The sequence below is a fragment of the Mobula hypostoma genome, chromosome 11 (genome assembly GCF_963921235.1).
Source record: "Mobula hypostoma chromosome 11, sMobHyp1.1, whole genome shotgun sequence".
Taxonomy (NCBI): Eukaryota; Metazoa; Chordata; class Chondrichthyes; order Myliobatiformes; family Myliobatidae; genus Mobula; species Mobula hypostoma.
In genome coordinates, this window is record NC_086107.1 from 51,690,369 (window position 1) to 51,717,448 (window position 27,080).

General features: G+C 40.3%; 1 protein-coding gene across 7 annotated transcripts in view; it reads right to left on the minus strand.

Moving 5' to 3' along the window:
- Window positions 1–3,627: 3,627 nt before the first annotated feature.
- The window catches only part of dagla (diacylglycerol lipase, alpha), a 385,385-nt gene continuing 361,932 nt past the window's right edge, over window positions 3,628–27,080 (minus strand). For all 7 annotated transcript variants that reach the window (XM_063063205.1, XM_063063204.1, XM_063063202.1 and 4 more), the window contains one exon: window positions 3,628–5,134. In XM_063063205.1, coding sequence (XP_062919275.1) covers window positions 4,171–5,134 — 964 coding nt within the window. In that variant the 3' untranslated portion in view covers window positions 3,628–4,170. The remainder of the gene's footprint in view (window positions 5,135–27,080) is intronic.

A 27,080-nucleotide genomic window follows, 5' to 3' on the forward strand; every position in this document is an offset into this window, starting at 1 on the left:
TTACTAATTGGAGTATGAACATGGGCTAAATGGAAATGAACATGCATGTGTAGAGTTCCAATTTCCTTAGCAAAGAAGAATGTGGAGTTAAAGTACAGCTTCCAAAGTCTCGAATGAGCAACTAAAGTGAGAAAAGATAATAAAAATTGTATTTTTAATGAATAGATTAGCAGGTGAAATAGAGGGACCTCCATTGGAGACACTTCTTTGTGCCCAACTATTTCCCTATCAGAAAATTCAGATGTATGTCCTAGAATAAGATTTGCATCTGGGGAGATGGAAAACTGGCATCTCCTTGGTTGCCCCACCTGTAGTTGCAATAATCAAATGAAGTGAGCTTTAACTCTCAAGTCCAACTGGGTATTTTAATCTGATAAAATTGTGTTAAATATAATTTATATATCTTGATGGGAGCTGCAAGCAAATGTATATTTTTTCAGAACTTACATTGATTAGTTGATTCTGGACATTAGCTTGGTATGTGTTTCCACTGAGTACTCTCATTATATACCTTGTGGAAGCAATGCCAACTCCAATGAAGTTGTTCAGTAAGATAAATGTTCGCTAGCATTTGCATCTAATAGATTTTTGAGGGAAACACATTTTTGCAAGTTACATTAAAATATTTAAACTGCATGCAATAGAAAAATTACTTTTTAAGATTGTTATTGATCAGCAAGCAACTTGTGAATATCTGCATGGGCTAATAGAATTTTACTTTCTGATATTTCGCAGATTAACTAGAAAATAAAAAGCAAGCTGTGTACTACATCAGAACTTTTTTGTATCATGTGGGTATTATAATCAATATTCTTTTACTTCCTATTCTGCATTACACAATGACTACACAGTATAATTCATTTGTACAAAATAATATTTAAAAGAATCAAGTTTCTTTGCAAGCTTAGTTCTCCAATAAATATTCTAGGATTTTCACAATACAGAAAATAGGTGTCCATTTCTTGATCTGATAGTCTAAACAATTATATTCTAATTCATTTTGTTGCTAAGACTGAGCAGTTGTGTCTTTATATTTATTCAAATACATTAGTGCAGTGATGCAATTTTAATTAAAGTAGGCTATGCTATATGAACATTATAGGCTTTATATTCATGGTAAACTATATTCTTGAAAGACATTACTTGATTTATCATATATCTAATGTAAAGTTAACTAACCTTAAACATGTACAGACAATAAAGAATTTTTCAGTGAAGGTTAGTGTAATTTCTATCAGTCCTGCTTTTGCTATCGCATGCATAAAATGAAAGTACAACCACGGGTTATCATACTGCACAGCACATCCTTTGTCTCCAATGTTGCACTCTGACGTGATGGATAGTAACTACACACAATAGAACATGTGATCTCACGCATACTTATGCAGAGTAAAGCTTCTCAAAAACTCTTTCAAAAAAATCCTGCCTCTATGCCACAGCAGCTACAGGAAAGCCTCACCTGGTATACCAGTGCAATGATTATTTTTCATTCTATATACCAGTAATTTCATGGATTTTTGAGTAGGAATATTAATATTAATTAGTCCAGCATTGGGATTTTGTGTTATTTGATTCATGCCAAACCTGCCCATATTGTATTACTATTACTTTATTTATTCAACCCTCCAAAAATACAGTTCTACTTTTTTTGGTTTGCTTAAGTAGAAGAGGGTGGGAGGAAACAGCAGTTAAGTACCCTTAGTTCCGTGTTCACCTTCCTAAAACTTAATCTTAGCAATAGAGTAGGACTTTTATGGACAACTGTTCAGGAACAGTTGGGACAGCTGAGACTATTACAAACCTGGTTGCATACATTATTTTGATCCTTTTATGCTCATATAAAAGAATGAAATATTTTTAAGCAGCTGACTCCACTGCTCACTTGTTTTTTCCAGCTGTGCGTAGAGAAGCATTTGGTGTTAGCAATGCTCAAATGTGCAAAGATTTTGGCAAAGACAATAGCTATAAAATGTTTGAGAACTATATATAGCAACTATACAGAGCAAAGATAAGAGATTAGAGCCATTATTAAAATAAACTATTGAAAATAAGGTACTGTTTTCTATAAGGTCAATCAAATTCACCAGGTAATGGTCAACAAATATTGTTTTTAAAAAATAGCCTGAATTCAAGACTTGCAAAGCTTAAGTGTGAAGATAACCGAGATTTCATTCTGCAAAACTGCATTTGAATACCAATTTTTTTTTTGCAAAGCAACTGTGATGCATTTGCTGAAGCAAGTGACGGGAATATAACAATGATGGCATGTACAGCACAGACACAAAATTTGAGCATAGGAAGTTTTTTTTAAGAATTGCTAGGCCACTTCCAGAAATGATAGAATGTTTACAGCCTGGCAGTCAGTTCTTTAGCTATCAATTGCTGCTGCCACTGCCACTATTTAACATTTCAGAGTTTAACATTTCAGCACCCAGATGTCAGCTCCTTCACTATCCAGTTTTGTAACTAATAACTTCAGTGAAAAGAACTAATTTTCAGTCTGTGCAAAGCTGAATTTCTTTTCCACATTAAGTCTACCTGCAAATTTGTTTTCCCCATTAAGTCTATCTGTTACCAGAGAGAGTAATAGCAAATTCCATACAGAACAAGACATACAGCTTCAGACAGCAATGATATTACTGCAAAAATACAGCAAATGAAGGAGTTATAAATGGGTTATAAAATGCAACTTGTATTAAATTATCAATCACTATTTCCTACACAATATCACTAATTGATTTTGTGAAAATTAAAATGTTAAAGATTAGACAGGATTTTCAACAAAGTAGTATTGTAAATTAGAGAAAATGGTAGAAATTGACACATTGATCACTACCAGAATGATAATTAATCTGAGTGAACCTTGATATTGAAAGATGATGCATTGCAATAAAACTGCATATGCTGGAAATATGAAATAAAAAAATGCTAGAAATGCTTAGAATTAATGTTTCTTTCTCCACAGATTTCCTGGGTATTTCTGGCACTTTCTGTTCTTAACATAGAATGTGATGGAACTAGCTGTTATAAGGATCTCACCAGAAATATTAACTTACCAATTTTCCATTCAGATTTTAACCAAACCTGAGAATTTCTAGATTTCCATCACTGTTTCCCATTTATGTCCAACATGCTGGAATACTAATTGTCTTACAACTTGTAATTGCAATACTAATACCACACACTGGAACATTGGTCAACTGAGATTTGTAGAGAGTCCTACATGATACCCAATTGATGAGGGCTTTGAAGCCCCAGTACTAAACTGTATTAAAAAAATAAAATAAAAATAAATCAAAATAAAACAATATTCTTTGAAAATTATTTCAAAATTTGAGAACACATTAGACCAAAAACTTAACTGGATCTGCCACAATGATGGCCACTATAACTGGGTGTTGTAAGGTGAATAGCTCATCTTCTGACCCTCAATGATATTTTTTAACCAATCAAGAAACCTTACAGCATCAAGGATAGAACAATTTGCTCGACCAACACCCCATCACCACCTTGAACATTTATGCCATCCATTATCACCACCACACCATCTTGTCAAACCTGCAATTTGTCAACTAAAGGGTTACAAGCATCCCCCATTCCCCCCCCCCCCCGCCCAGTTCCTTTTAAAAGTCATGCAACATTTGGACTTGGAAATATACTGCCATTCCTTTGTCATCAAAATCCTGGAACTCCACCGAACAATCTCACAATGTACAAGACGAAGAATGCAGTAGTTCAAGGTAATGGCTCACCAGCACCTGTTCCTGAGCAATTAAAAGTGGATCATAATGACAGCTTTTCCTGTGACTTCCACATCATACAATTTAATTTAAAAATAAGTCTCCCTTGGTAATTAAATATCAACTGACACTTAGTCTCACAGGAGATTTTTTTGTATATTCCTTGGTCATATATGAGACCAAAAGATTAAAAATAAATTATATAGGAAAGTGCAGATTAACTACATTTTAACATCAACATGATGGCTGCTAGTAAGACGAGGACTTTATCCATTAGGGTCTTTTATACCAAGTCTGTTCCTTGATTTTACAATTGCGGGCAAAAGTGGTTTATTCTTATTCTTAAAATTTCACAGTCCTACTCTTTAAGGAAAACAACATCACTTATAAATTAGCATGCTTATGTGCTCTGTTAGTATTTCACTGAGTTCTATAGAGCTGAGATGACAAGTTCTGCAGGCTTGTTTGAGTTGGATTGGTTGTCTGCTGGCGTTGAAGTTCTCAACTTTGTATCCATAGTCAGGCACTCCTGGCTGCTAATGCAGGTTGGAGTAATGTCCATCAGCTCTCCACTTGAACTAAATGGAAAGGATGGAGACACCGAAATCCCAGACGAGGTTCCAGCATCTGCTGATCCGACAAACAGACGGGGTGGTTTTGGCACTAAATTGGGTTCAAACTGTGCCCGCATCAAGATCTCGTGCTCACTTACTGACTTGGGAATTTCATTATATTCCTCTAAGTTATCATCAAGTACCAAATGATAAATATCTTGGAAGGAGCTGCTTTTTCCATCCAAGTTGAAAAGACTGTCTATAAACTCTGCAAATTCAAGCACTTGTGGGCTTGGCACCTCTCGCATGCTTCCTGTCCATTCTTTACTCTCATCTTCTATTGGCAACTTATCTGAAAAGCTATCTTCTTCCACTTCTGTGACTTGTTTGTTCTCTTGCTCACCAAAATCTGCTTGCAGGGGGCTAGGTAGAGAATAACAGCTGTTCTGCAGTGGCTCAAATGGCTGCACCTCCTGAGAATGTTTGGATAAACTATCTGCAGCAAGTAATTCAGTCCGGGAACTAAGGGAAGGATTTTCCTCTGGAATGGCTGGATCAATATAGAAACAATGTGACTCATCTTTCTCCATTACAACTTGCAGACTTGGAGAGCCTCTTATGCTGCGAAATCCAGAGGATCGGCGTGAATCAAAACTATAGATAGACTCATTGTCGGAAAGACTTTCCATGGTGGCAAGTGGTGCCCGACGTTCCTCTATATCAGTTACCAGCCTCTCCTTAGTGTCCATTAGTAGCAACTCAACAGGATCATTTTGGCACTGAACATTCTGTTTTGTCCGATAGAGACTTTCAAAGCTTAGTTCAGATTTTGACTTGCTCCTGAAAAGAGAAAGGGACAGTTACACAACAAATCTCAGACCAGTAAGTTAAGAAATTCCTATTAAAATACTTGTGTCAATCTTTGATTATCTAGAAGAATACTGGATTGCTCATTGCTTAGCACAATAGACTGGCTTAAAAAAAACCTTGGCATTATATTCCAAGGTGAAAACACCTATGATAAAGCAAGGCAACATTGTCACTAAATATAGTTTGAAGTTGATAGTTCGCAGATCTCAATACTTTAATTGCATTGGAAAACAATCCCCTTCTCCAAACAGCATGTCTATTGCTGCCTGAGATAGAGTGCAGAGTAATTGGAAATGTTTGCAGACAACAAGAATCATATTTTTAAGAAATCCACTCCAATGATGTTGAAGGTGAGTGCATAGTGGGGAGGTAGCTTTATCTTTATTACCAGCATATCAATAGGAGTGAAGTAGTTTCTTAAGAACCAGGGATAAAAAGTACAACTGGCATGAATCTTCAAAGCACTGAAAATAATTTTTACCTTGCAGCTAATTTGGAATCTACATTCTTTGTTTCAGAACAATGACCGATATTCTGGGTGGAAGAGTAAGAAAGATTCCTACTGTGCCACAGAGTATGTTTAAATGCTGGGATGCATACTAGTTACCAGCTTGGATGATGTGTAACCTAAAGGTTTACATTTTAAGTGTGGACAGAAGTATTACCAAAAAAAAATCACAATAACGTAGTTATAAACGTGAAGAATGCATCCGATTGAAGATTTTTTTAAGAACATGCTATACAGATCAGATCCCTTTGAACAATTATGAGTCAAGACAAACAAGATAGATAAAAACTGAACAGATAACCGACTGGAAAAATGTGATGCTGTGTATAGACTATCTCAAGAAAATTACTTAAACAGCTGCAATCCATCATGGGAAAAATATCTAAATGCTGTATTTTCAGCTACACATTTACATCAATATGCAAAAACTATTTACATCTTCATATCTGCAACTTCTTATGGTAAAGAAACACAAAACATCTGTACTGTGAAATAAACTTTCTGATTTTGACTTAGGTTTCAGTTCTGCAGGAAGAGCAAAACATTGGTGAATGTCAAAGCGTTATTCTACATTTTCTCAAAAGTCCTCAGAGACCAGACTAATCACTCAAAGTTTACATCTTAGTAAAATTACTTTCTAAAACTTGTGCATTAATCATTTATGACTCCACTTGTTATGAAAAATTATACCTACATACTTTTGCTGAGCACCTCTTTCCACCCCCTTGTACATAATGACAGAATTTGGCAGATATTATTTATTCCTCAAGAATTAGTTGATCTAGATTAACACATACTGGATCGTGCACAGTGAATAGAACTTAAGTTTTAGTTGATAAGTGAATTAGTCTGCCATGGTGGAAATATTGTCAAGTCATGATTGTACATGTGAGTGTTGTTGGAGGAATGGAGAACTGAAAGTAAAATAGAGACTTCCTCCAAGATTCATAAATTACAGATATTATAATTTTAGCTAATTGTTTGCCAAAAATGTAATCAGATTGAGGTTCAATTAGTTCATGATAGAGTGCAAGAAAGTACTTTCCTACACAACAGATTTTCTCCTTGTCTGTCAAGTACATTCATTAACCTTCAGGATGATGACCAATGTTCCAAGTATTACTGATGGTATTTTGCCAACATCTGTGAGGTGATTTATCCTTCCCTCTCTGTGGAGGTAATGTTCCTTCCAATGGCAAACTAACATCAAAAATGTACATTATAAATATTTAAAAATTAAACAGCCAATGCTGGAAATAATCACCTACATGTTTGGGTGGAAAAACACCACTAGTGTTTCAGATTTATGGTATTTCATTCCAAGAAAAGGTCATCGAGCTGTAATGTTAACTCTGTTCCTCTTATAGTGATCAGAAACAAAACTGCATGAAGAACAAGAAGGTTCTAAAAGCTCACCATTAGCTTCTTTCTCGAAGTTAACTTTGTCAAGCAAGCATAACCTCAGTTCTGATCCATTGACAAATGCACATCAACATGTAAGAAAGGAATAAAAAATAACCTGGGAACTCAATTAACAAAGATGCACATTTTGAGATATTCCAATTGACTTAATAGACTGCTGTGAGCATGTTCATTCCTGCAATTACCTTACTGACTACTGACATAAAATGCTATTGCCTTGTTTATTACACTGTAGTACACAATGCCAAGAATAAACTGCAACTGAACCAATGCCGTTTGAACAATTTGGATCCATTTCCAAATAGCGATTTATTTGAATCTTTGAGTGAGTGTGAGTGAGAGAAAGTGAGAGCGAGAGTGAGAGCAAGAGCGTGCGAGAGAGTGAGAGAGAGCGAAAGAGAGTGCGAGAGAGCAAGAGAGAGTGTGTGTGTGTAAGTAATAAAAACAATTGTTCCAGCATACCATATACCCATTCCTTCACCTCATTCTCCAACTAATGTTCCAAGCTTGTCATTCTCCTAGCCCAGCTCCTTCTTTCAGTTGGTTCTTTTGGTAATCTCCAAAGCCTTGCAAAGAAGCTACCATTACTGCCAGTGAGAAGCACTATCAACTGCTGCGTTCTCTCTTGCTACACTTTCACTCAAGTCACCTTACCGCACATTTCCAGGGCATTAAAAACACTGTCTTTTTCCATATCTATAACCTGGTTGTCTGTTCATACAGGCAAGGCTTTAGCGAGAATGATTACAATAACATTAAAGCCTTGGGCTCTGAGAGTGATACCTTTTCCTTTGCTAAAGTCTCCTTCCCACTTGAGATATTTGTCAATGTTAAGCCTAATTAATAGTTATATATTTGTCAGTTGGATTCTTATAAATGCTTATATGAATCCAAATTAAAAGTTTTACAATTATTGATTTAAACATTAAAATAACTGAGGAATACAAATCACTTATTTCCAAAACAAACTACTAATCATTTTTCTTCCTTCTCAGGGATTATTAGGCATGGGATACTTTCCAGGAGTTAGGGGATAGGGCTACATAATAAAAATGAGAACCAGTCTTCAAAAAAAAAGGCTAACAAGGTAGCGTTATTTGAAGCTAAGACCAATGAAATGCACTATTGGGTGTGGGGCATTCCGATTTGACACTATTGTAACTAGGCAAAAGTAAGACAATAAATGAATGTTTATGTTAATTGGAACTAACATAATATCTCATTATGTTCCCAAAACTGACATTGGGCAAAGTATTAAATGGCCATCTCCTGCATATGTGCATAATTAAATACATCCCTGCCACTTAAAGCACAGTTCAAAATGTTTGCTTTGACAATTAATATTTTTGCTGTTTGCATATCAGGAAGCCATTCTCAATGCTGTAAAAAAGGAATATGTCTTGAGTGTCTGTAGTTTTGTGTTCAACTCTTCGGACCATCCAATAGCATTTGAATTTTCAAAGATGTCGTATCAGTTGAGATGTGAAACCATTGTAATTCTAGAAAGTTGCCTGTCTACACTCAATATGTTGAAGTTAAGTATTTATAACTGTTGAAACTATATATAATTGCTTATTGCTTTCTTTGTGTTTAGAAGTGTAAAACCTCACTCAGAGAAGTACAGCATAAACAGAGAAGTAGGCAGAAAGCTGAGAAGCAGGACCTCCAGGGTAGTAATTTCTGGATTGCTGCCTCAATATGATTGAGTTCAATTTGAAATTTGATGGGGAGAAAGTGTGATGTAGCAGTATTTCAGTGGAGTAAAGGAAAGAGAGAGGAGAGATGAGTTAGCCAAAGTAAATTGAAAGAAGATGCTGGCATGGATGATAGCAGAACAGCAATGAAGTGACTTTCTGGAAAATGAGGAAGATGCAGGATAGATGTATTCCAAAAACAAAGAAATACTCAAATGGCAACATAGTACAACTGTGGCTGACAAGGGAAGTCAAAGCTAATGTAAAAGTGAAAGAGAGGGCAAACAACAAAGCAAAAATTAGCGGGAAGATAGAGGATTGGGAAGCTTTTAAAAACCTACAGAAACCAACTAGAAGAATCATTAGGAGGGAAAAGATGAAATACGAAAACAAACTAGCAAACAGTATCAAAGTGAATAGTAAAAGATTTTTCGGGTACTGTATGTAAAAAATAAAAGAGAGATGGAACAGGATATAGAACCGCTAGAAAATGAGGCTGCAGAAATAATAATGGGGGCAAGGAGATGGCAGATGAACTAAATGAGTATTTTGCATCAGCATTCACTATCAAAGACACTAGCTAGCAGTGTGCCAGATGTTGAAGGGTGTGAGGAAAGAGGAATGAGTGCAGCTACTCAGACAAGGGAGCAGGTGCTCAAAAAGACCTATGTGAACTGCACCCTAGGGATCTGAAAGAGGTAACGGGTTGAGATTGTGGAGGCATTATTGCAAAATTTTCTCCACTCTTTAAGGAAGGAGGAAGACAGCAGAAAGGAAATTATAGACCAGTAAGCCTGACCTCAATGGTTGGGAAGAGTTGGAGTTGATTGTTAAGGATGACGTTGTGGGGTACTTGGTGACACAAAACAAGAGAGGACAAAGTCACAATGGTTTCCTTAAGGGAAAGTCTTGCCTGATAAACCTGATGGAATTCTTTGAGGAGATTACAAGTAGGATAGATTAAGGGGATGCAGTGGATGTTGTATATTTGGAATTTCACATGCCTTCGACAAGGTGCCACATATGAGGCTGCTTATCAAGTTAAGAGCCCATGGTATTACAGGAAACCAATTCTCTCCAGTTTTGGGCTCTCCTACCCTGGAAAAAAAGCACTCTGACCTTATCTGTGCTCTTCATTATTCTATTTATCTCAGGTCGTCCCCCAGTCTCTTATACTCCAGGAAAAAAACAGCTCCAGTCTACCTAATCTCTCCTTGTGACTCAAATTCTCCAGTCAGGATACCTAGTGAATTTTCTGCACTCTTTCCAGATGAATGACGTTCTTGCTATGGGAAGGCAACCAGAAATGCAAACAATCGTCCATCAATTGGCAATTTGCTAATGATTTGTGCAGCTATAACAGAGCATTCCAACTCTTGCACTCATTAAACGATGAAGGATAGTGTACCAAACAATATCTTCCACACCCTGTCTGTGTCACGACTTTCAGGGAACTGTGTACACCTACTAAGATGTCATTCTGTTCTTCAACATCCTGGAGAGCCTTGCCAGTTTCCCAAAATGCAACACTTCACACAGTTAAATTCCATCTGCCATTCCTTGACCCACTTTGAGTTGATCTAGATCCCAACGTAATCTTAGATAGCCTTCATCTATGTCCACATTCCCACCAAGTTTTGGTAGCATCCATAAACTTACTAGATACCGCCTTAAATTCTCATCCAAATTATTAATATAAATCACAAATAACAGAGATCCAGCATAAATGCCAACAGCATAGCACTGGGCTGAGGCCTCCAAACTGAAAAACAACCCTTCACGACCACTCTGACTCCTACCAGCAAGATAATATTATATTTAGTTTGCAAGGTCACCTTAGATCTCATTGGATTCAACCTTCTGGACCAGCCCTACCCATAGGACCTTGTCAAAGGCGTTGCTAAAGTCCATATAGAACACAATAGAGCCAATAGAATGCTCATTCCATTGCACCTGAAGGCACACTACTAACAGTAAGATCAATAGCTGACTTTACCCTGAAATACTAAGTATAGTGCAGATTAAACATGGTTCAGAAGAGTACTATAAACTGAGGGAAATTTATTCTATTTGCAATTATTTTGCAATCCCAGTTTCTTCAGGTTATCTGTACGTATGACCCATCAAATCTAAAGTTTCCCAAACAATATTTTTAAAATCAGCTATTTAATCTTTTAAAAATGTTATAAATTGGTAAAATGACAGACCAGCGCTGAAGTAGCTGGGGGTGGAGATTTCAAAGACAGGATTCTATCATTGCTGAGCGAGGGGAAAGAGTGGTCGGATTTGGAATGTCTAATTAGTCCACGTCCCCCGGTAAAGAGTGAAAATTCTGAAGTATTATCCGCCTTACTTCTCTGGCGAATAAATGGAAAAATCAGATTCCAAGTCCCAGCTATGGCAGGCTCCACCTATTCTCTGGAATAACGCCCACCTCTAAAGGGGAGGAGGAGTATGAGATGTGGGCGGAACGGACCTCTCAGTTGTTAGATGAGTGGCAGTGCTCGGATGATGAAAAGCGACAGAGATTGGTTGAAAGTTTGAATGGGCGGGCCGCTGACGTTGTCAGAACTGTCAGGTTAAATTATCCCGTAGTGACAGCTGTCAATTATCTGAAAGCACTGGACATTGCTTTTGGTCTGACTGGAAGCCCAAGGAAGCTCCTGGTGGGGTTTCAAAACATGCGTCAGGGGAAGGGGTAGAAGCCTTCTGCTTTTATCTTTCGGCTAGAGAGGCAGCTAAATTGCTTGCAGCTGATGTGGATCAGTTAAGAATGGACCAGATAGCCAGGGGTGCCCAGTCCCGTGACTGGATTGTGTGGGATCTCCGACAGTCTGGTAAGACGCGCCCCCCTCTATCTTTTGTTGAGTTGATCAGAGAGGTACGGGAAGAGGAGAACACGGCGGAGACATGGGAGGACTCAGCAGGGTACAGTCTTCGGTAGTAGTACCCTGCGGTAAAGTGACCACAGACAGCCTACCCAGGGGAGCGGTAGAGGAGATTGCGGCAGAGTTGAGAATGGACTTACGTCGGCTGTTATCAGTGGGTGTTTGTGTCAGTTTGCCATCACCGTGAAGGCAGAGGAAAAGGAGAGGCCAGATCGAGCCGTGGATCAATTGGAGGCTTCTGATGATGTCATACCCCATGTTTACTATAACCTGATTGCTCTGAAGACAAATCAGCTGCCGGAATTGAGTTCTGGGGAAGTGGCAGCTGCTCAGCCAGGTGATCCGGGCATTGGCACTATTTGGTCCGCGGTTGAAAAGGGAGACATGGCTCAGGCGGAGAAGATGAAACACGCTTCGGTGCCTCCATTACTGAAAGAATGGCTTCAGCTGGAGTTGAAGAACCAGATCTTATACCGGACCCGGACCGACCTCGGCATTTCCAGCAGGTTCTGCCCAAGAAGTATCGGAGGATTGCGATGAAGTCACTTCATGATGATTCTGGACATTTGGGGGTGGAAAAGACTTATGGATTGCTCAGAGACTGGTTTTACTGGCCCCGAATGAAATCGGAGGTTGAAGAATACTGCAAGTTGTGCATTGTGCATTCACTGCATACGGCGGAAGACACTGCCTACGCAGGCAGCTCCTTTGTCCCACTTGCAGAGTGCAGGGCCCCTGGACCTGGTGCGTATGGATTTCCTGTCCATAGAACCCCATGCCAGCAACACAGCGAATGTCTTAGTCATAACGGACCACTACACCAGATATGCTCAGGCTTTTCCTACCAAGGACCAGAGGGCGACTACGGTGGCAAAAGTGTTATGGGAGAAGTATTTTGTTTATTATGGCCTTTCCAGGTGGATACATAGTGACCAGGGATGGGACTTCGAGAGCAGACTCATCTATGAGTTACTGGGCATGCTTGGAGTTGAGAAGTCGAGGACCACGCCCTATCACCTACAGGGCAACCCCCAGCCTGACAGGTTTAATCGGACCTTGCTAGACATGGTCAGGACCCTGGACAGCAAGAAGAGCAGGTGCAGGCAGCATACTGGGCACCTGGTTCACTGTTACAACTGTACACAAAATGAAGCTACTGGATACTCACCACATTATCTGATATTTGGGTGCGAGGCGAGGTTGTCCACTGACCTTTGTTTTGGGACTGACAAGGGTGACTTACCACTGAAGCCATAGCTGAAGTATGTGTCTGATATGAGGAGAGAGCTGAAAAGGGCTTATGAATTGGCTGGCGTCTCGGCCGCCAAGCAGAATCAAGGAAATATGAGGAGGTATGATCAAAAAGTGAGGTTCTCCCAACTCCTGCTGGGAGACCGAGTCCTCATAAGGAATTTGGGGCTACTTGGAAAGCACAAGTTGGCTGACTGCTGGGTGGCCACACCCTATATGGTGGAGAGTCAGATGCCAAACCTATCAGTTTTCCAGGTGAAACCAGAGGAGGGGAACGGGCCTGTCAAGATTCTCCATCGGAACCACCTGTTGCCCCTGGGACAAGAGGTGCAGGTAGACCCAGAGCCCGACTTGAAGCCTACACCTAGGAAGAGGACTCTGTGAAAATGCGGGGCGACTGCAGGGCCCACAGCAGGAGAGGCTGGGCCGGGCCCCGCCCATGATTCAGAGGATGATGATCTGGACGTGTGGTACATGCTGCTGTTCACCAACTCCCCGTTGACTCCTGGCCCTTCTCCCACTGAGCCAGGTGAAGTGTGGGGGGGGGTGCTATCTGTGGGCAGCCTAGGTTACAGCAGGACCCTGAAGGAGAGGAAGCGGGGCCTGGACATGGGACAGAGGACTCCGAGTCTCCGAGTTGCAAGGGGACACGAGTGATAGATCGTGGGAGGACTCGCCAAGTAGGCCTGAAGTATCCCCAGTAGCATCTGAGCCTGAAGAGTTAGGTGAGGAGATATGGAGGTCTCAGAGAATTGGAGACCACCGGATAGGTTGGCCTATGTAGCGCCTGGGGAACAGGGCGTGATCTCTACTGTTTTGGAGAGCTACGTCACTACCTTTTCCATCTGGATTGGGCTTTGTGTTTTGCAGGAAGGGTTGGTGAATTATCTCAACGTCATGAGGACATGACTAAATTTGGTGGGGGGAGAGTGTAACGTGCTGTAAGGTTTCACTGCAAATGTAATAGTAATAGTCATAGTCATAGTCACACTTTATTGATCCCGGGGGAAATTGGTTTTCGTAACAGTTGCACCATAAATAATAAATAATAATAAAACCATAAATAGTTAAATAGTAATATGTAAATTATGCCAGGAAATAAGTCCAGGACCAGCCTATTGGCTCGGGGTGTCTGACCCTCCAAGGGAGGAGTTGTAAAGTTTGATGGCCACAGGCAGGAATGACTTCCTATGATGCTCTGTGTTGCATCTCGGTAGAATGAGTCTCTGGCTGAATGTACTCCTGTGTCCAACCAGTACATTATGTAGTGGATGGGAGACATTGTCCAAGATGGCATGCAACTTGGACAGCATCCTCTTTTCAGACACCACTGTCAGAGAGAGAAATGGCTTCTTTGTAATGTTCTCTGCTGAGGTAATGGTTTCTCTGTAGCAGCAATGTTTGGTTTATGGCTGGAGATAACAGGACTAAGGATGCATGTTAGCCAATCAGGATTTTGTTGCCCTGTCTTGTGATTCTGGGAAGCAGTTGATTTCGCGGGTATTTTCCGGAGGGAGAGAGAGAGAGAGAGAGATGAAGACAGAAGACCTGAATGCAGAGATTTGGTAGACCACCGGACGGGGTGGACTCGGAGCGAGGGTCCGAGGGGCAGCGACGATCGGAGGATCAGCGAAGGGAAAACCGTGAGCTCCAACTTTGGGCACAGACTGTTTAATAAGGTCTGGGCCCTTTTTCTTTTATATTTTGTATCTCTACTAACCATATAGTCAAAGTAAGAGTTATAAAGCTTAACTGTTTAATTGCATATTGTGTACTGTTTGTTATTTCAGGGTACTGATTTGTAACAGGGGACACCACGCAGCATCCACCCAAACGAGATTTCTTAAGTTTGGCCGGGCAGGGGGTTATCACCCCCTATATTAAGCCGCTAGGTGAAGCGAGTGTTACATTGGGAAAAAATTGAGTTTGCACTGAGCAAAGATAAAGGCAAAAGATGTATGTCTGCATCAAATAAACATTTGGGATTAGATAAAGCAGCGAACTATAAAGAGTCTTATAAACGATTGGAAATTTAATCTGATATGAACCTGTCACACTCTGAAAGACAGAATTTTTGTTATATTTTTATTTGGAAAGTAACCTTCAGACTTAGCAAGGCCATGCCTATTTAACTATGCAAAAACAAAGGCTCAATTAGAGATGAATTAAAATTTAATTAATGACTAAATTTTAAGAACTTTGCAGCAGAAAATTGGCTGCTCATTCCACTGTATGTTTGAGCATCTTTAAAAGCATTCTGGATATTACTAATGTACTTATAACTAAAGTTAATAGGAAGTCACAGTTAACATAATGTATAGGGAACTAACACTATCATTCTTTTAAACTTTCCTTTCATTCTTTTACCTCAATACAAGTACATTCTAGATGGTACTTTTGAAAAAGTTCAGATCTTGTACAATAGCCTGTTCTCTCTCAGGTTGATGTTATTGCAGTTTAAGTTTGAGCCACAGGTGTTTGTTTCTGCCCAGCCTGCTCCTTTGCTTGATTGTAAATGGATTTGGCCTTGAGTGCTGTCTTATTTCGGCAAAGTTTCCAACCTGAATGAAAATCAAAAATATTACCTGTGTCGCAAAGAAGAGCACTAAGACTCTAGCATTTGTAATATTTGCCATTGGAAATGTTCTGCTATATTTAAAAATTCTAACAATATTTATATAATACTGATAACCAAATACTCAGCTATTAGAAGAATAAAAGATTACATTTGTGCACTCAGTGGCCACTTAATTAAGTATACCTGCACACCTGTTTGATTACGCAAATATCTAATTAGCTAATCATGTGGCTGCAAAGATGGTGAAGAGGTTCAGTTATTACTCAGACCAAACAGCAGAACGGCAGGGAAATGTATTCTAAGTGAATTTGACCATGGAATGATTGTTGTTGGCAGACAAGGTCGTTTGAGTATTTTTGAAACTGCTTATCTCTTGGGATTTTCATGCACAACCATCTCGAGAGTTTACAGAGAACTGTACAAAAAAAAATCCAATGCGCAGCAATTCTATGGGCAAAAATGCCTTGTTAGTGAGGTCAGAGGAGACTGGCCAGAATGGTCAGGCTGACAGGAGGGCACAGTAACTCAGATAACCATGCTGTGGGCAGAAGAGCATCTCTGCATGCATAACACATTGAACCTTGATGTGGATGGGCTAGGCAACAGAAGACCTCAAACATTCAGTAGCCATGTTATTCGGTAAAGGAGGTACCTAAATAAGTGGCCACTGAGTGTATATTATCCATTAACTGAAGGTTCATCCCAGTACTGCATGTGATTATGGATAATAAGGCACTTCAAGCTTGGAGGAGAACATCAAAATTAAGTCATCCAAGAGACAAGGCAGGAAGTGATGGATAAAGAGTATTCCTGCATTTAGGAAGGGAGATGCAAAATTACATATTAAGGAGTAGGCCGCAAGTTAGGGACATGATGGAAAGATCCAGGGAACTGATTGTGGTGCCGCTGGGTTAGGGGCTGGTCCTTCCTGTCAGAGCTACCCTCCAGTATTCTCTCCTGGGAAGACAAACTAGATGATACTCATCTGCAGCTGCACTTGTGCAGAATGAGGGACTGCTGCGACTTGTCCTTGCAGAAACATGCAAGGATTGATTTGTGCAGCATCAATCTACAGGCCATGACACTCAGGCACTAGACTATATTATTTTAAAAAAATTTCTTGTAACTATGTTGTTCTGCTGTCACAGTTCTGTGTACTACATGTGCTCTGTGCGATTGTTCGTAATGTGTATTGCAACTTGATCCCAGAGGAAAGCTGTTTCGTTGGGGTGTATACTTGTATTTGGTTGAGGGACAATTAAACCCGAACCTGAGAAAATTATAGAATTTGGTTAAACATTTCAAACTTAGGAAAGCCAGGAATGAATACAACATATTTGTACTATGAAAAATATAACTCAAGGCAAAGGTGCTTCAAAAAACAATGGTGAGGAAATAGATAAAAGTGTCCAGCAGCAGAATTATAGAAACAACACACACAAAATGCTGGTGGAACACAGCAGGCCAGACAGCATCTATGGAAGAGAGTACAGTTGACGTTTCAGGCCGAGACCCTTCAGCAGGACTGGAGAAAAAAATGATGAGATTTACAAGGTGGAGGAAGGGGAGAGAGAAACACAAGGGGATAGGTGAGACCGGGAGGGTGAGGGGTGAAGTAAAGAGCTGGGAAGTTATTGGTGAAAGAGATACAGGGCTGTAGAAGTTGGAATCTAATAGAAGAGAACATAAGTCCATGGAAGAAAGCGAAGGGAAGAAAGAGGAGCATCAGAGGGAGGAAATGGGCAGACAAGGAGATAAGGTGAGAGAGGGAAAAGGGGATGGGGAATGGGAATGTGAAGGGGAGGCATTACTGGAAATTCGAGAAATCAATGTTCATGCCATCAGGTTGAAGGCTACCCAGACAGAATATAAGGTGATATTTCTCCAACCCGAGTGTGGCACCATCATAACAGTAGAGGAGGCCACATATAGACATACTGGAATGGGAACGGGAAGTGGAATTAAAATGGATGGCCAATGGGAGATTCTACTTCTTCTGACTGACGGAGCATAGGTGCAAGGCGAAATGGTCTCGCAATCTACATCAGGTCTCACCAATATACAGGACCCAAAGCAGGAGCACTGGACACAGTAAATGACCCCAAAAGACTCACGGGTGAAGTGTCGCCTCATCTGGAAGGACTGTTTGGGGGCACAAGACCATAAGACGTAGGAGCATAATTAGGCCATTCAGCTCATCAAGTCTGCTCCACATTCCATCATGGCTGATCATAGATCCCACTCAACCCCATACCATATCCTTTGATTCCCTGACCAATCAGGGAATGATCAACTTCAGCCTTAAATATACCCATGGACTTGGCCTCCACTGCAGTCTGTGGCAGAGAATTCCACAGATTTACTACTCTCTTACTAAAAAAATTCCTCCTTACCTCTGCTCTAAAGGGTTGCCCCTTAATTTTGAGGCTGTGCCCTCTACTTCTGGATACCCCCACCATAGGAAACATCCTCTCCACATCCACCCTTTCAATATTCGGTAGGTTTCAATAAAATCCCCCCGGCATTCTTCTAAATTCTAGTGAGTACAGGCCCAAAACTGCCAAATGCTCCACTTTATGTTAACTCTTTCATTCATGGAATCATCCTTGTGAACCTCTTCTGTATTCTTTCCAATGACAACACATCCTTTCTGAGATATGGGGCCCAAAACTGTTGACAATACTCTAAGTGCAGCTTGACTAGTGTTTTACAAAATCTTAGCATTATCCCCTTGCTTTTGTAAGACCATAAGATATAGGAGCAGAAGTAGGTCATTTGGCCCATCAGGTCTGCTCCACCATTCAATCATGGGCTGATCCAATTCTTCCAATCATCCCCACTCCCTCGCCTTCTCCCCATACACTTTGATGCCCTGGCTAATCAAGATCCTACCTATCTCTACCTTAAATGCACCCAATGACTTGGCCTCCACAGCTGCTCGTGGCAACAAATTCCAGAGATTTACCACCCCCTGTCTAAAGTAATTTCTCCGCATCTCTGCTCTAAACGGACGACCTTCAATCCTGAAGTCATGCCCTCTTATCCTAAACTCCCCTACCGTGGGAAATAACTTTGCCATATCTAATCTGTTCAGGCCTTTTCACATTCGGAATGTTTCTATGAGATCCCCGCCTCATTCCCCTGAAGTCCAAGAGCTGCCAGAAGTTCCTCATATGGTAACCCTTTCATTCCTGGAATCATTATATTCTACATCCCTTGAACTACATGCCGACGTTGCATTTGCCTTCTTTTTCACAGACTCAACCTGTAAACTAACCTTCTGGGAATCATGCACAAGGACCCCTAAGGCCCCCTGCACCTCTGATGTTTGAACCTTCTCCCCATTTAGATAATAAACCACACCATTGTTCCTTTTACCAAAATGTATTATCATACATTTCCCAACACTGTATTCCATCTGCCACATTTTTGCCCACTCTTCCAATTTGTCTAAGCCCTGCTGCAATCGCATTGCTTCCTCAGCACTACCTACCCCTCCACCTGTCTTCATATCATCCGCAAACTTCACCACAAAGCCATCAATTCCATTAAATAAATCATTGACAAACAATGTGAAAAGTAGCGTCCCAATACTGATCCCTGAGGAACACCACTAGTCACCGGCAGCCAACCAGAAAAGGCCCCTTTTATTCCCACTTGCTACCTCCTGCCTGTCAGCCATTCTGCTATCCATGCCAGTATCTTTTCTGTAATGGCATAGGATTTTATCTTGTTAAGCAGCCTCATTGTGGCACCTTATCAAACGCCTTCTGCAAATCCAAGTAAAGTGTCATCCACTGCCTGTTCTTTGTCCACCCTGCTTGTTACTTCCTTGTAGAACTGTAACAGATTTGTCAGGCAAGTTTTCCCTTCACAGAAACCATGCTGACTTTGACTTATTTTATCATTAACCTCCAAGACCTCGAAACCTCACCCTTAGTAATACACTCCAACACTTTCCCAACCACTGAGGTTAGGCTAACTGACCTATAATTTCCTTTCTTTTGCCTTCCCCCTTTCTTAGAGAGTGGAGTGATATTTGCAGTCTTCCAGTTCTCCAGGACTATGCCAGAATCAAATGATTCTTGAAAGATAAAGACCAATGCATCCATTATCTCTTCAGCAACCTCTCTCAGGACTCTGGAATGTAGTCCATCTGGTCCAGGTGACTTATCCACTTTAAGACCTCTGATTTTGCCTAGCACTTTTTCCTTTGTAATAGCAATGACATTCACTGCTCTCTTGCACTTACAGACCTCAGGCACACTGCTAGTGTCTTCCACAGTGAAGACAGATGCAAAGTACACATTAAGTTCATGTGCCATTTCTTTGCCCCCCATTACTACCTTATCAGCATTATCTTCCAGTAGTCCAATATCAACTCTCACTCCCCTTTTACTCTTTACATAACTGAAAACACTTTTTGTATCCTGCTTTATATTGTTGGCTAGCCTTCCCATATATTTCATCTTTTCCCTTCTTATAGCTTTTTTAGTTGTCTTTTGTTGGATTTTAAAAGCTTCCCAATCATCCAACTTCCCACTCACTTTTGCCACCTTATATGTCCTTTCCTTGGTTTTTATGCAGACCTTAACTTCCTTTGTTCCACTGTTGCCTAGTCCTGCAATTTGAGAACAACATCTTCTGTGGGACATATCTATCCTGCGCCTTGTGAACTCTTTGCAGAAACTTCAGCCATCTTTGCTCTGCCATCATCCTCATCAGTATCCTCCTCCAATCCACCTGGGCAAGCTCCTCTCTCATGCCTCTGTAATTCCCTTTATTCCATTGCAATACTGATACATGTGAGTTATGCTTCTTCCTCTCAAATTGCAGTATGAATTCAATCATATAATGATTCTTTATGTTAAGCTCCCTAATAAGATCTGAATTATTACACAGCCAATAAGATAGCCTTTCCCCAAGTAGGGTCTACCACAAGCTGCTCTAAAATGCCATCTCATAGGCATTCAGTAAATTCCCTCTTGCGATCTGACACCAACTTCATTCTCTCAATTCCCTTGCATCTTGAAGTCCCCCAGTACAATTGTGTCATTACCATTATTACATGCCTTTTCCAGCTCCCTTTGCAATCTTAACTCCACAGCTTGGCTACTATTTGAAGGCCTATATATGATTTCCATAATGCTTTTTTTTATCTTTGCAAATTCTTAACTCCACCCAGATAGATTCAACATTTGCTGCCCGAATGTCACCTCTTTCTAAAGATGTAATTCCATTTCTTACCAACAGAGCCACACCACCACCTATGCCTTCCTGCCTGTCCTTGCAATACAAACTATATTCTTTGATGTTCAGCTCCCAACTTTGGCCTCCTTTTAGCCACAGCTCAGTGACGCCCACAATGTCATACCAACTAATCTCTAATGCACGGCCAGATCATCACCTTATTCTAAATGCTATTTGCATTTAAATACTGCACCTTCAGCCCTACATTCTTCATTCTTTTGAATTTTGCCTCTGTGGTACAATTTAACTCTTTGCTCTGTCTGCATGTGTACCCAATCATAGGCTTGTTCTTCCTTACATTCATGTTACACCCATCATCTGCTGGCTCATCCTCAGCTCTATCAGACTGGTTCCCATCCCCTTGCCAAATAAGTTGATGAAATCGGCGAGCTCCACGTGGGTGCAGGAAGCAGCACCAATACAGTCATTGATGTAGTGTGGGAAAAATGGAGACGAACTCCAGCATAGGCTTGGAACATAACTGACAAAAAGGTAGACATAGCTGGGATCCATTTGAATACCCACGGCTACACCTTTTGTTTGAAGGAAGTGAGAGGAATTAAAGGAGAAATTATATAGTGTGAGGACAAGTTCCGCTAGACAGAGGAAAATGATGGTGAAGGGGAATTGGTTGGGTCTGGTGTCCAGAAAGAAGCTGAGAGCTCTGAGGCCTTTCTGATGGGGAATGGAGGTGCATAGGCACTGGATACCCATAGCAAAAATAAGATGATGGGGGCCAGGGAACTTGAAATCATTGAAAAGATCTAGAGCATGTGAGGCTTCACAATGTAGGTAGAAAGGGACTGAAGTAGGGGGGATAAAACAGAGTCAAGGTATGCAGATACGGGTCCAGTGGGGCAGGAGCAAGCTGAAACAATGGATCTACCTGGACAATCAGGTTTGTGGATCTTGGGTAGGAGGTAGAGATGGGAGGTGCGAGCACAGGAACTATGAGGTTGGTGGCACTGGATGGGAGATCCCTCGTACGAATAAGGTCTGTGATGGTGTGGGAGACAATGGCCTGGTGCTCCTTAGTGGGGTCCTGTTCAAAGGGTAAGTAAGAAGATATGTCTAAGAGTTGTCACTGGGCCTCAGCAAGGTAAAGGTCAGTACGCCAGACCAATACAGCAATCTTCTTATTTGCAGATTTGATGGTGAGGTTAGGATTAGTGTGGAGGGAGTAGAGATCAGAGCGTTTGGAAAGAGTGAGACTGGAATTGGAGAGAAGAGTTTTGAAGTCGAGATGGTTGCTGTCATGTCGGCAGTTGACAATAAAAAGATCCACAGCAGGCAGAAGACCAGAGTGAGGTGTCCAGGAAGAGGAGGAGGGTGAAGACCGGAGAAGGGACATCGGTGCAGGGTGAAGAGATCTTGCCAAAGATGTAGGCTTGGAGACAGAGGCGGCGGAAGAAAAGCTCAGTGTCGTAGTAGGTGCAGAACTCACTGTGGTGTGAGCCCAGGGGGACAAAAGTGAAGCCCTTACTGAGGACAGAAAGTTCTGCCTCAGACTGGGGAAGGTCAGAGGGAAAAATGAAGACCCAACATGGATGAGTGCTAGGATCAGAAGGGGGAAGATGGTTGGTAGTGTCTGAAGAGAAGGGAGGTTTGAGGTGTTCAGGGATGATGGGATGAGAGGAAGATGGAGTCTCTGAGAACCCAAGAGTTGGCAGTAGTACTTGAGAGAGACGGGATTGCAGAATGGTGGTGGGGGAAGTGGAAAAGGGGGTTCCTTCTGAGGAAAACGGAGTTTTGGGGTGTGTCCAGTGCACCCCATGTGGCCTCCTGTATATCAGTGAGACCCAACATAGATTGAGAGACTACTTCACCAAGCACATACGCTCTGTCCACCAGAAGTGGGGTTTCCCACTGGCCACCCATTTTAATTCCATTTCCCATTCCATTACTTCTTCTACTATTGCGATGAGGCCACAGTCAGGTTGGAGGAGCCTCCAAACTGATGGCTTGAACATCGATTTCTCAAACTTCCGGTAATACCCCCACCCTCTCTTTCACCATTCCCCACCACTTTCCCCTCTCTCACCTTGCCTGCCCATCACCTCTCTCTGGTGCTCCTCCCCTCTTTTCTTTCTTTCATGGCCCTCTGTCCTCTCCTAATAGATTATCCCTTCTCCAGCCCTGTATCTCTTTACTTCACCCCTCCCCTGCCTGGTTTCACGTATCACCTTGTGTTTTACCCTCCTCTCTTCCCACCTTTTAAATCTACACTTCTTCTTTTATCTCCAGTCCTGCTGAAGGACCTCAGCTCGAAATGTCAACTGTACTCTTTTCCATAGATGCTGTCTGGCCTGCTGAGTTCCTCCAGCATTTTGTGTGTGTGGCTTGGATTTCCAGCAGCTGCAGATTTTAAACAAGAGAAAATCTGCAGATGCTGGAAATCCCAGTTGGATTAGATTTTTGAAATTTAAGATTTCTTTAAGAAATTCTCTCTTCAATAAAATCAATGATGTCTGCTTTGATGGACGCCATCATTAGTCTTTTATACCTTCAGTCTTTATTGTTCCCACAGTATCTAAATAACTATCAACTTCAAAGAGGTATGAATCATGGGAATCACACAGAATTTATACTTTCCCTTATTCTCAAATAGATGGTCTGAAATTATTTCAGGCTCCGAAATAAAACCTTGGCTTTGATATTTGGTCATCCACAAGGTTTTCTCAATTGTGGAACGTTAATTAGTTTTATTTTTTATTGGCCTGATTTTGTTAATACAGTCTGGAAACAACAATATAGAACAGACACAAAATATCATCGGAAGCTTACCTGGTGAAAGTTATCTATTTCTAGCTTATTTACAGTGAATAATAAATGCACAAAATGTTCATTGTACACAATTCATTTTCCCTGCTATTGATGATTCCCAGAAATGTTTATCCTGCTTAGGCACCTTGCAAATAATTTGCGAACACATTTGGATAATGTCTAAACTTTAGACATTCATTATAATGTAGCTGTGATGCAAAGTGACATGGCAAAATAAATACATAAAACTGAGCAGCATTTCTGGTGAATTTTTTAAAGCTTTAAGGTAAACATTTTTATTCCATTTATTCTGCACCTCCATCTTTACCCCAAGCATTCCAATCACATCACTGACTACACACACTTGAACTTCAACTGCTCTTAATTGAAAACTTCTGAGTTAATTTAAGATGATTCTGGATACGTTTGTTGTTTTCAAGATCTGTTAATAATATCTGATTTATCAGTTTGGTTATCAGAAATTCTGTATTCAACATTATGAATGAAACACTGTTTAACTGGTTTGAGTTAATTGATTCATCTGATCACTTTGTGTAAACATAACAGCTTGCCTATCACATTAATGTAAGTCATATTTATTTTCAATGATCACAGAAACAACTACAAACCCCATTTCCAGAAATGTTGAGATATTTTCCAAAATGCAATAAAAACAAAAATCTGTGCTATGTTAATTCATGTGAACCTTTATTTAACTGACAAAAGTACAAAGAAAAGATTTCCAATAGTTTTACTGACCAACTTAATTGTATTTTGTAAATATACACAAATTTATAATTTGATGGCTGCAACACACTCAACAAAAGTTGGGACAGAGTTAATATAAGATTCAAAAGTGCACAGAAAAGTCATGCTACTGTGACAATTATAGCCACCTGGGCTCGGGAGTACTTCGGAAAACCACCACGGCATGGGTGAGTTGCATGTATGTGAAGGTACCATTGACTCTGAGGCATATATTAGGATTTTAGAGAGACATATGTTGCCATCAAGGCGACGTCTCTTCCCGGGACGTCCATGCTTATTTCAGCAGGACAATGCCAGACCACATTCTGCACAGGCTACAACAGCATGGCTTTGTAGACACAGAGTGCGTGTGCTTGACTGGCCTGCTGCCAGTCCAGATCTATCTCCTATTGAAAATGTGTGGCGCATCATGAAGAGGAGAATCAGATAACGGAGACCACGGACTGTTGAGCAGCTGAAGTCTTATATCAAGCAAGAATCGACAAAATTTCCAATTGCAAATCTACTACAATTAGTATCCTCAGTTCCAAAACAAGTAAAAAGTGTTAGTAAAAGGAAAGGTGATGTAACACAATGGTAAACATGCCTCTGTCCCAACTTTTGTTGAGTGTGTTGCAGCCATCAAATTCTAAATTTGTGTATGTTTACAAAATACAATTAAGTTGGTCAGTAAAACTATTGAAAATCTTTTCTTTGTACTTTTGTCACTTAAATAAAGGTTCACTTGAATTAACATATCACAGATTTTTCTTTTTATTGCATTTTGGAAAATATCCCAACTTCTCTGGAAATGGGGTTTGTACGATATTGTTTTATTTGAGCTTAAAGAATTTATCTTTATTTAAAGTCACTTTATTTCTTAACTTCCACACTTGATTGCAACTATTAAATGATATCCATTTTAATGTGTCAACAAGGTACTTAAGTGTGATTTATTTGGTGGTCAACATACTACAAAATATGGCTAGATGAAATATTCCTATTCCATAGATGTGCAAGTTCTGAACTGGTTAAAGTCTTAGCATGTAATTTACATAAACTGTCACAATGTTCAATTTCTCCTTTTATTCCATTTTTGCTTTAGGCTTTCTTCATATTGAAGGGAAGATAGGCCCTGACGTTTTGCTACATTAAAGCTAAAACATGTGTTTAAGAACTAGTCAGCACTTAAGATTTTCAATCATACTATAAACTAGTCAGGGGCCAGTTTTCTCCTTGTGTACCAACTACACCTGTGCAGCAAAAAGATCAAGTGCACCTGAAGAAAATACTATTCTTGGAATCCGTGGCATCTAATTAATCTGAGTTACAGACTCTATATTCCCAATTTGCCTCTGACAGTGCCTAGTACCTTGAATCATTTATGTCAATCTTTAAAATATTTTAATCCATTCATTATTTGTTTAGAGATACAGTGTGGAACAGGCCCTTCTGGCCCAAGGAGCCTCACTGCTCAGCAATCCACAAATAGGTGACTCTAGCCTAATCACAGGACAATTAGCCTACCTACCAGTACGTCTTTGGACTGTGGGAGGAAACTGGATCACACAGAGAAAACCCATGCAATAATGGGGAGAATGTACAAACTCCTTACATGCAGCACCAGATTTGTAATCTGGACTCCACCTCAAGCTGTAATAGCTTTGCATTAACCGCCATGGCACTGTGTAAGAAAAATCAGTATCTTTCTGTGATCATGGAAGTTGCCTGTATTAACTAACCAGGAAAATGAGACGGGGACTTGTCAGAACTAAGGAATAGGATTAGTCACCACTTCCTTCATCCTGCTTGAAGTAGAGAGAAAAAATATTGTTGATTTCTGAGATATTTTGTTCATGGTCTGTTTACTTATTTACCAATTACAATAAATTATAATAAATCAATAAATGTAATTTAAACATTCAACTTTCCTCAAAAAGCTTCTTGTATGACCCACGTCATATCCTAGGGCTTGTTTTCTTCAAAAACACACAAGAAGTTTTGAGATTATAATACAATAACTTAAATAAATAAGTTCTTATCAAAGTAGAGAAAGGGGCTAGATTAAGACAGTATAAAATAGAAGTGAGATAAAACAATTATTATGGGTTCTAAGATGCCAATTAAAAACACCAAATTAGGCATCATATACAAGAACACGAGGAATTCTGCAGATGCTGGAAATTCAAACAACACACATCAAAGTTGCTGGTGAACGCAGCAGGCCAGGCAGCATCTCTAGGAAGAGGTACAGTCGATGTTTCAGGCTGAGACCCTTCCTCAGGACTGGGAAGAGGTACATTCGACGCTTCAGGATGAAGAGTCTCGGCCTGAAATGTCGACTGTACCTCTTCCTAGAGATGCTGCCTGGCCTGCTGCGTCCACCAGCAACTTTGATGTGTGTTGCCTGATCATATACAAGATCTTCTTTTTGGGGTATAGGGTTGTAATAATAGTAAATCTTCTTGGCTTCAAAATCCACTTTTTCTTTCAGTAATTGCACCATTACTACCAATAGTATTTTGCATATTCTATAAATTTGATGGAATATCACTTTAACCAGTGGTGCACATTATGGTAAACCTACATAACAATCGAGAAAAGTTAAAGACAGAATTAGGCTTAAAATTGCCAAAAAATAATAAGTCTGAGGATTTGTAAGGCAGGAGCTGCTGAATGGCCTATATATTGTATGTTTATATTTCATTGTATTTCACACAAATCACATTATATTTGCTGTCCAACTCTTTTTCATTACATATTAGATGTATTTTCAAAGTCATTTTCATACTGTCAATTTTTTTTGGAACCTGTA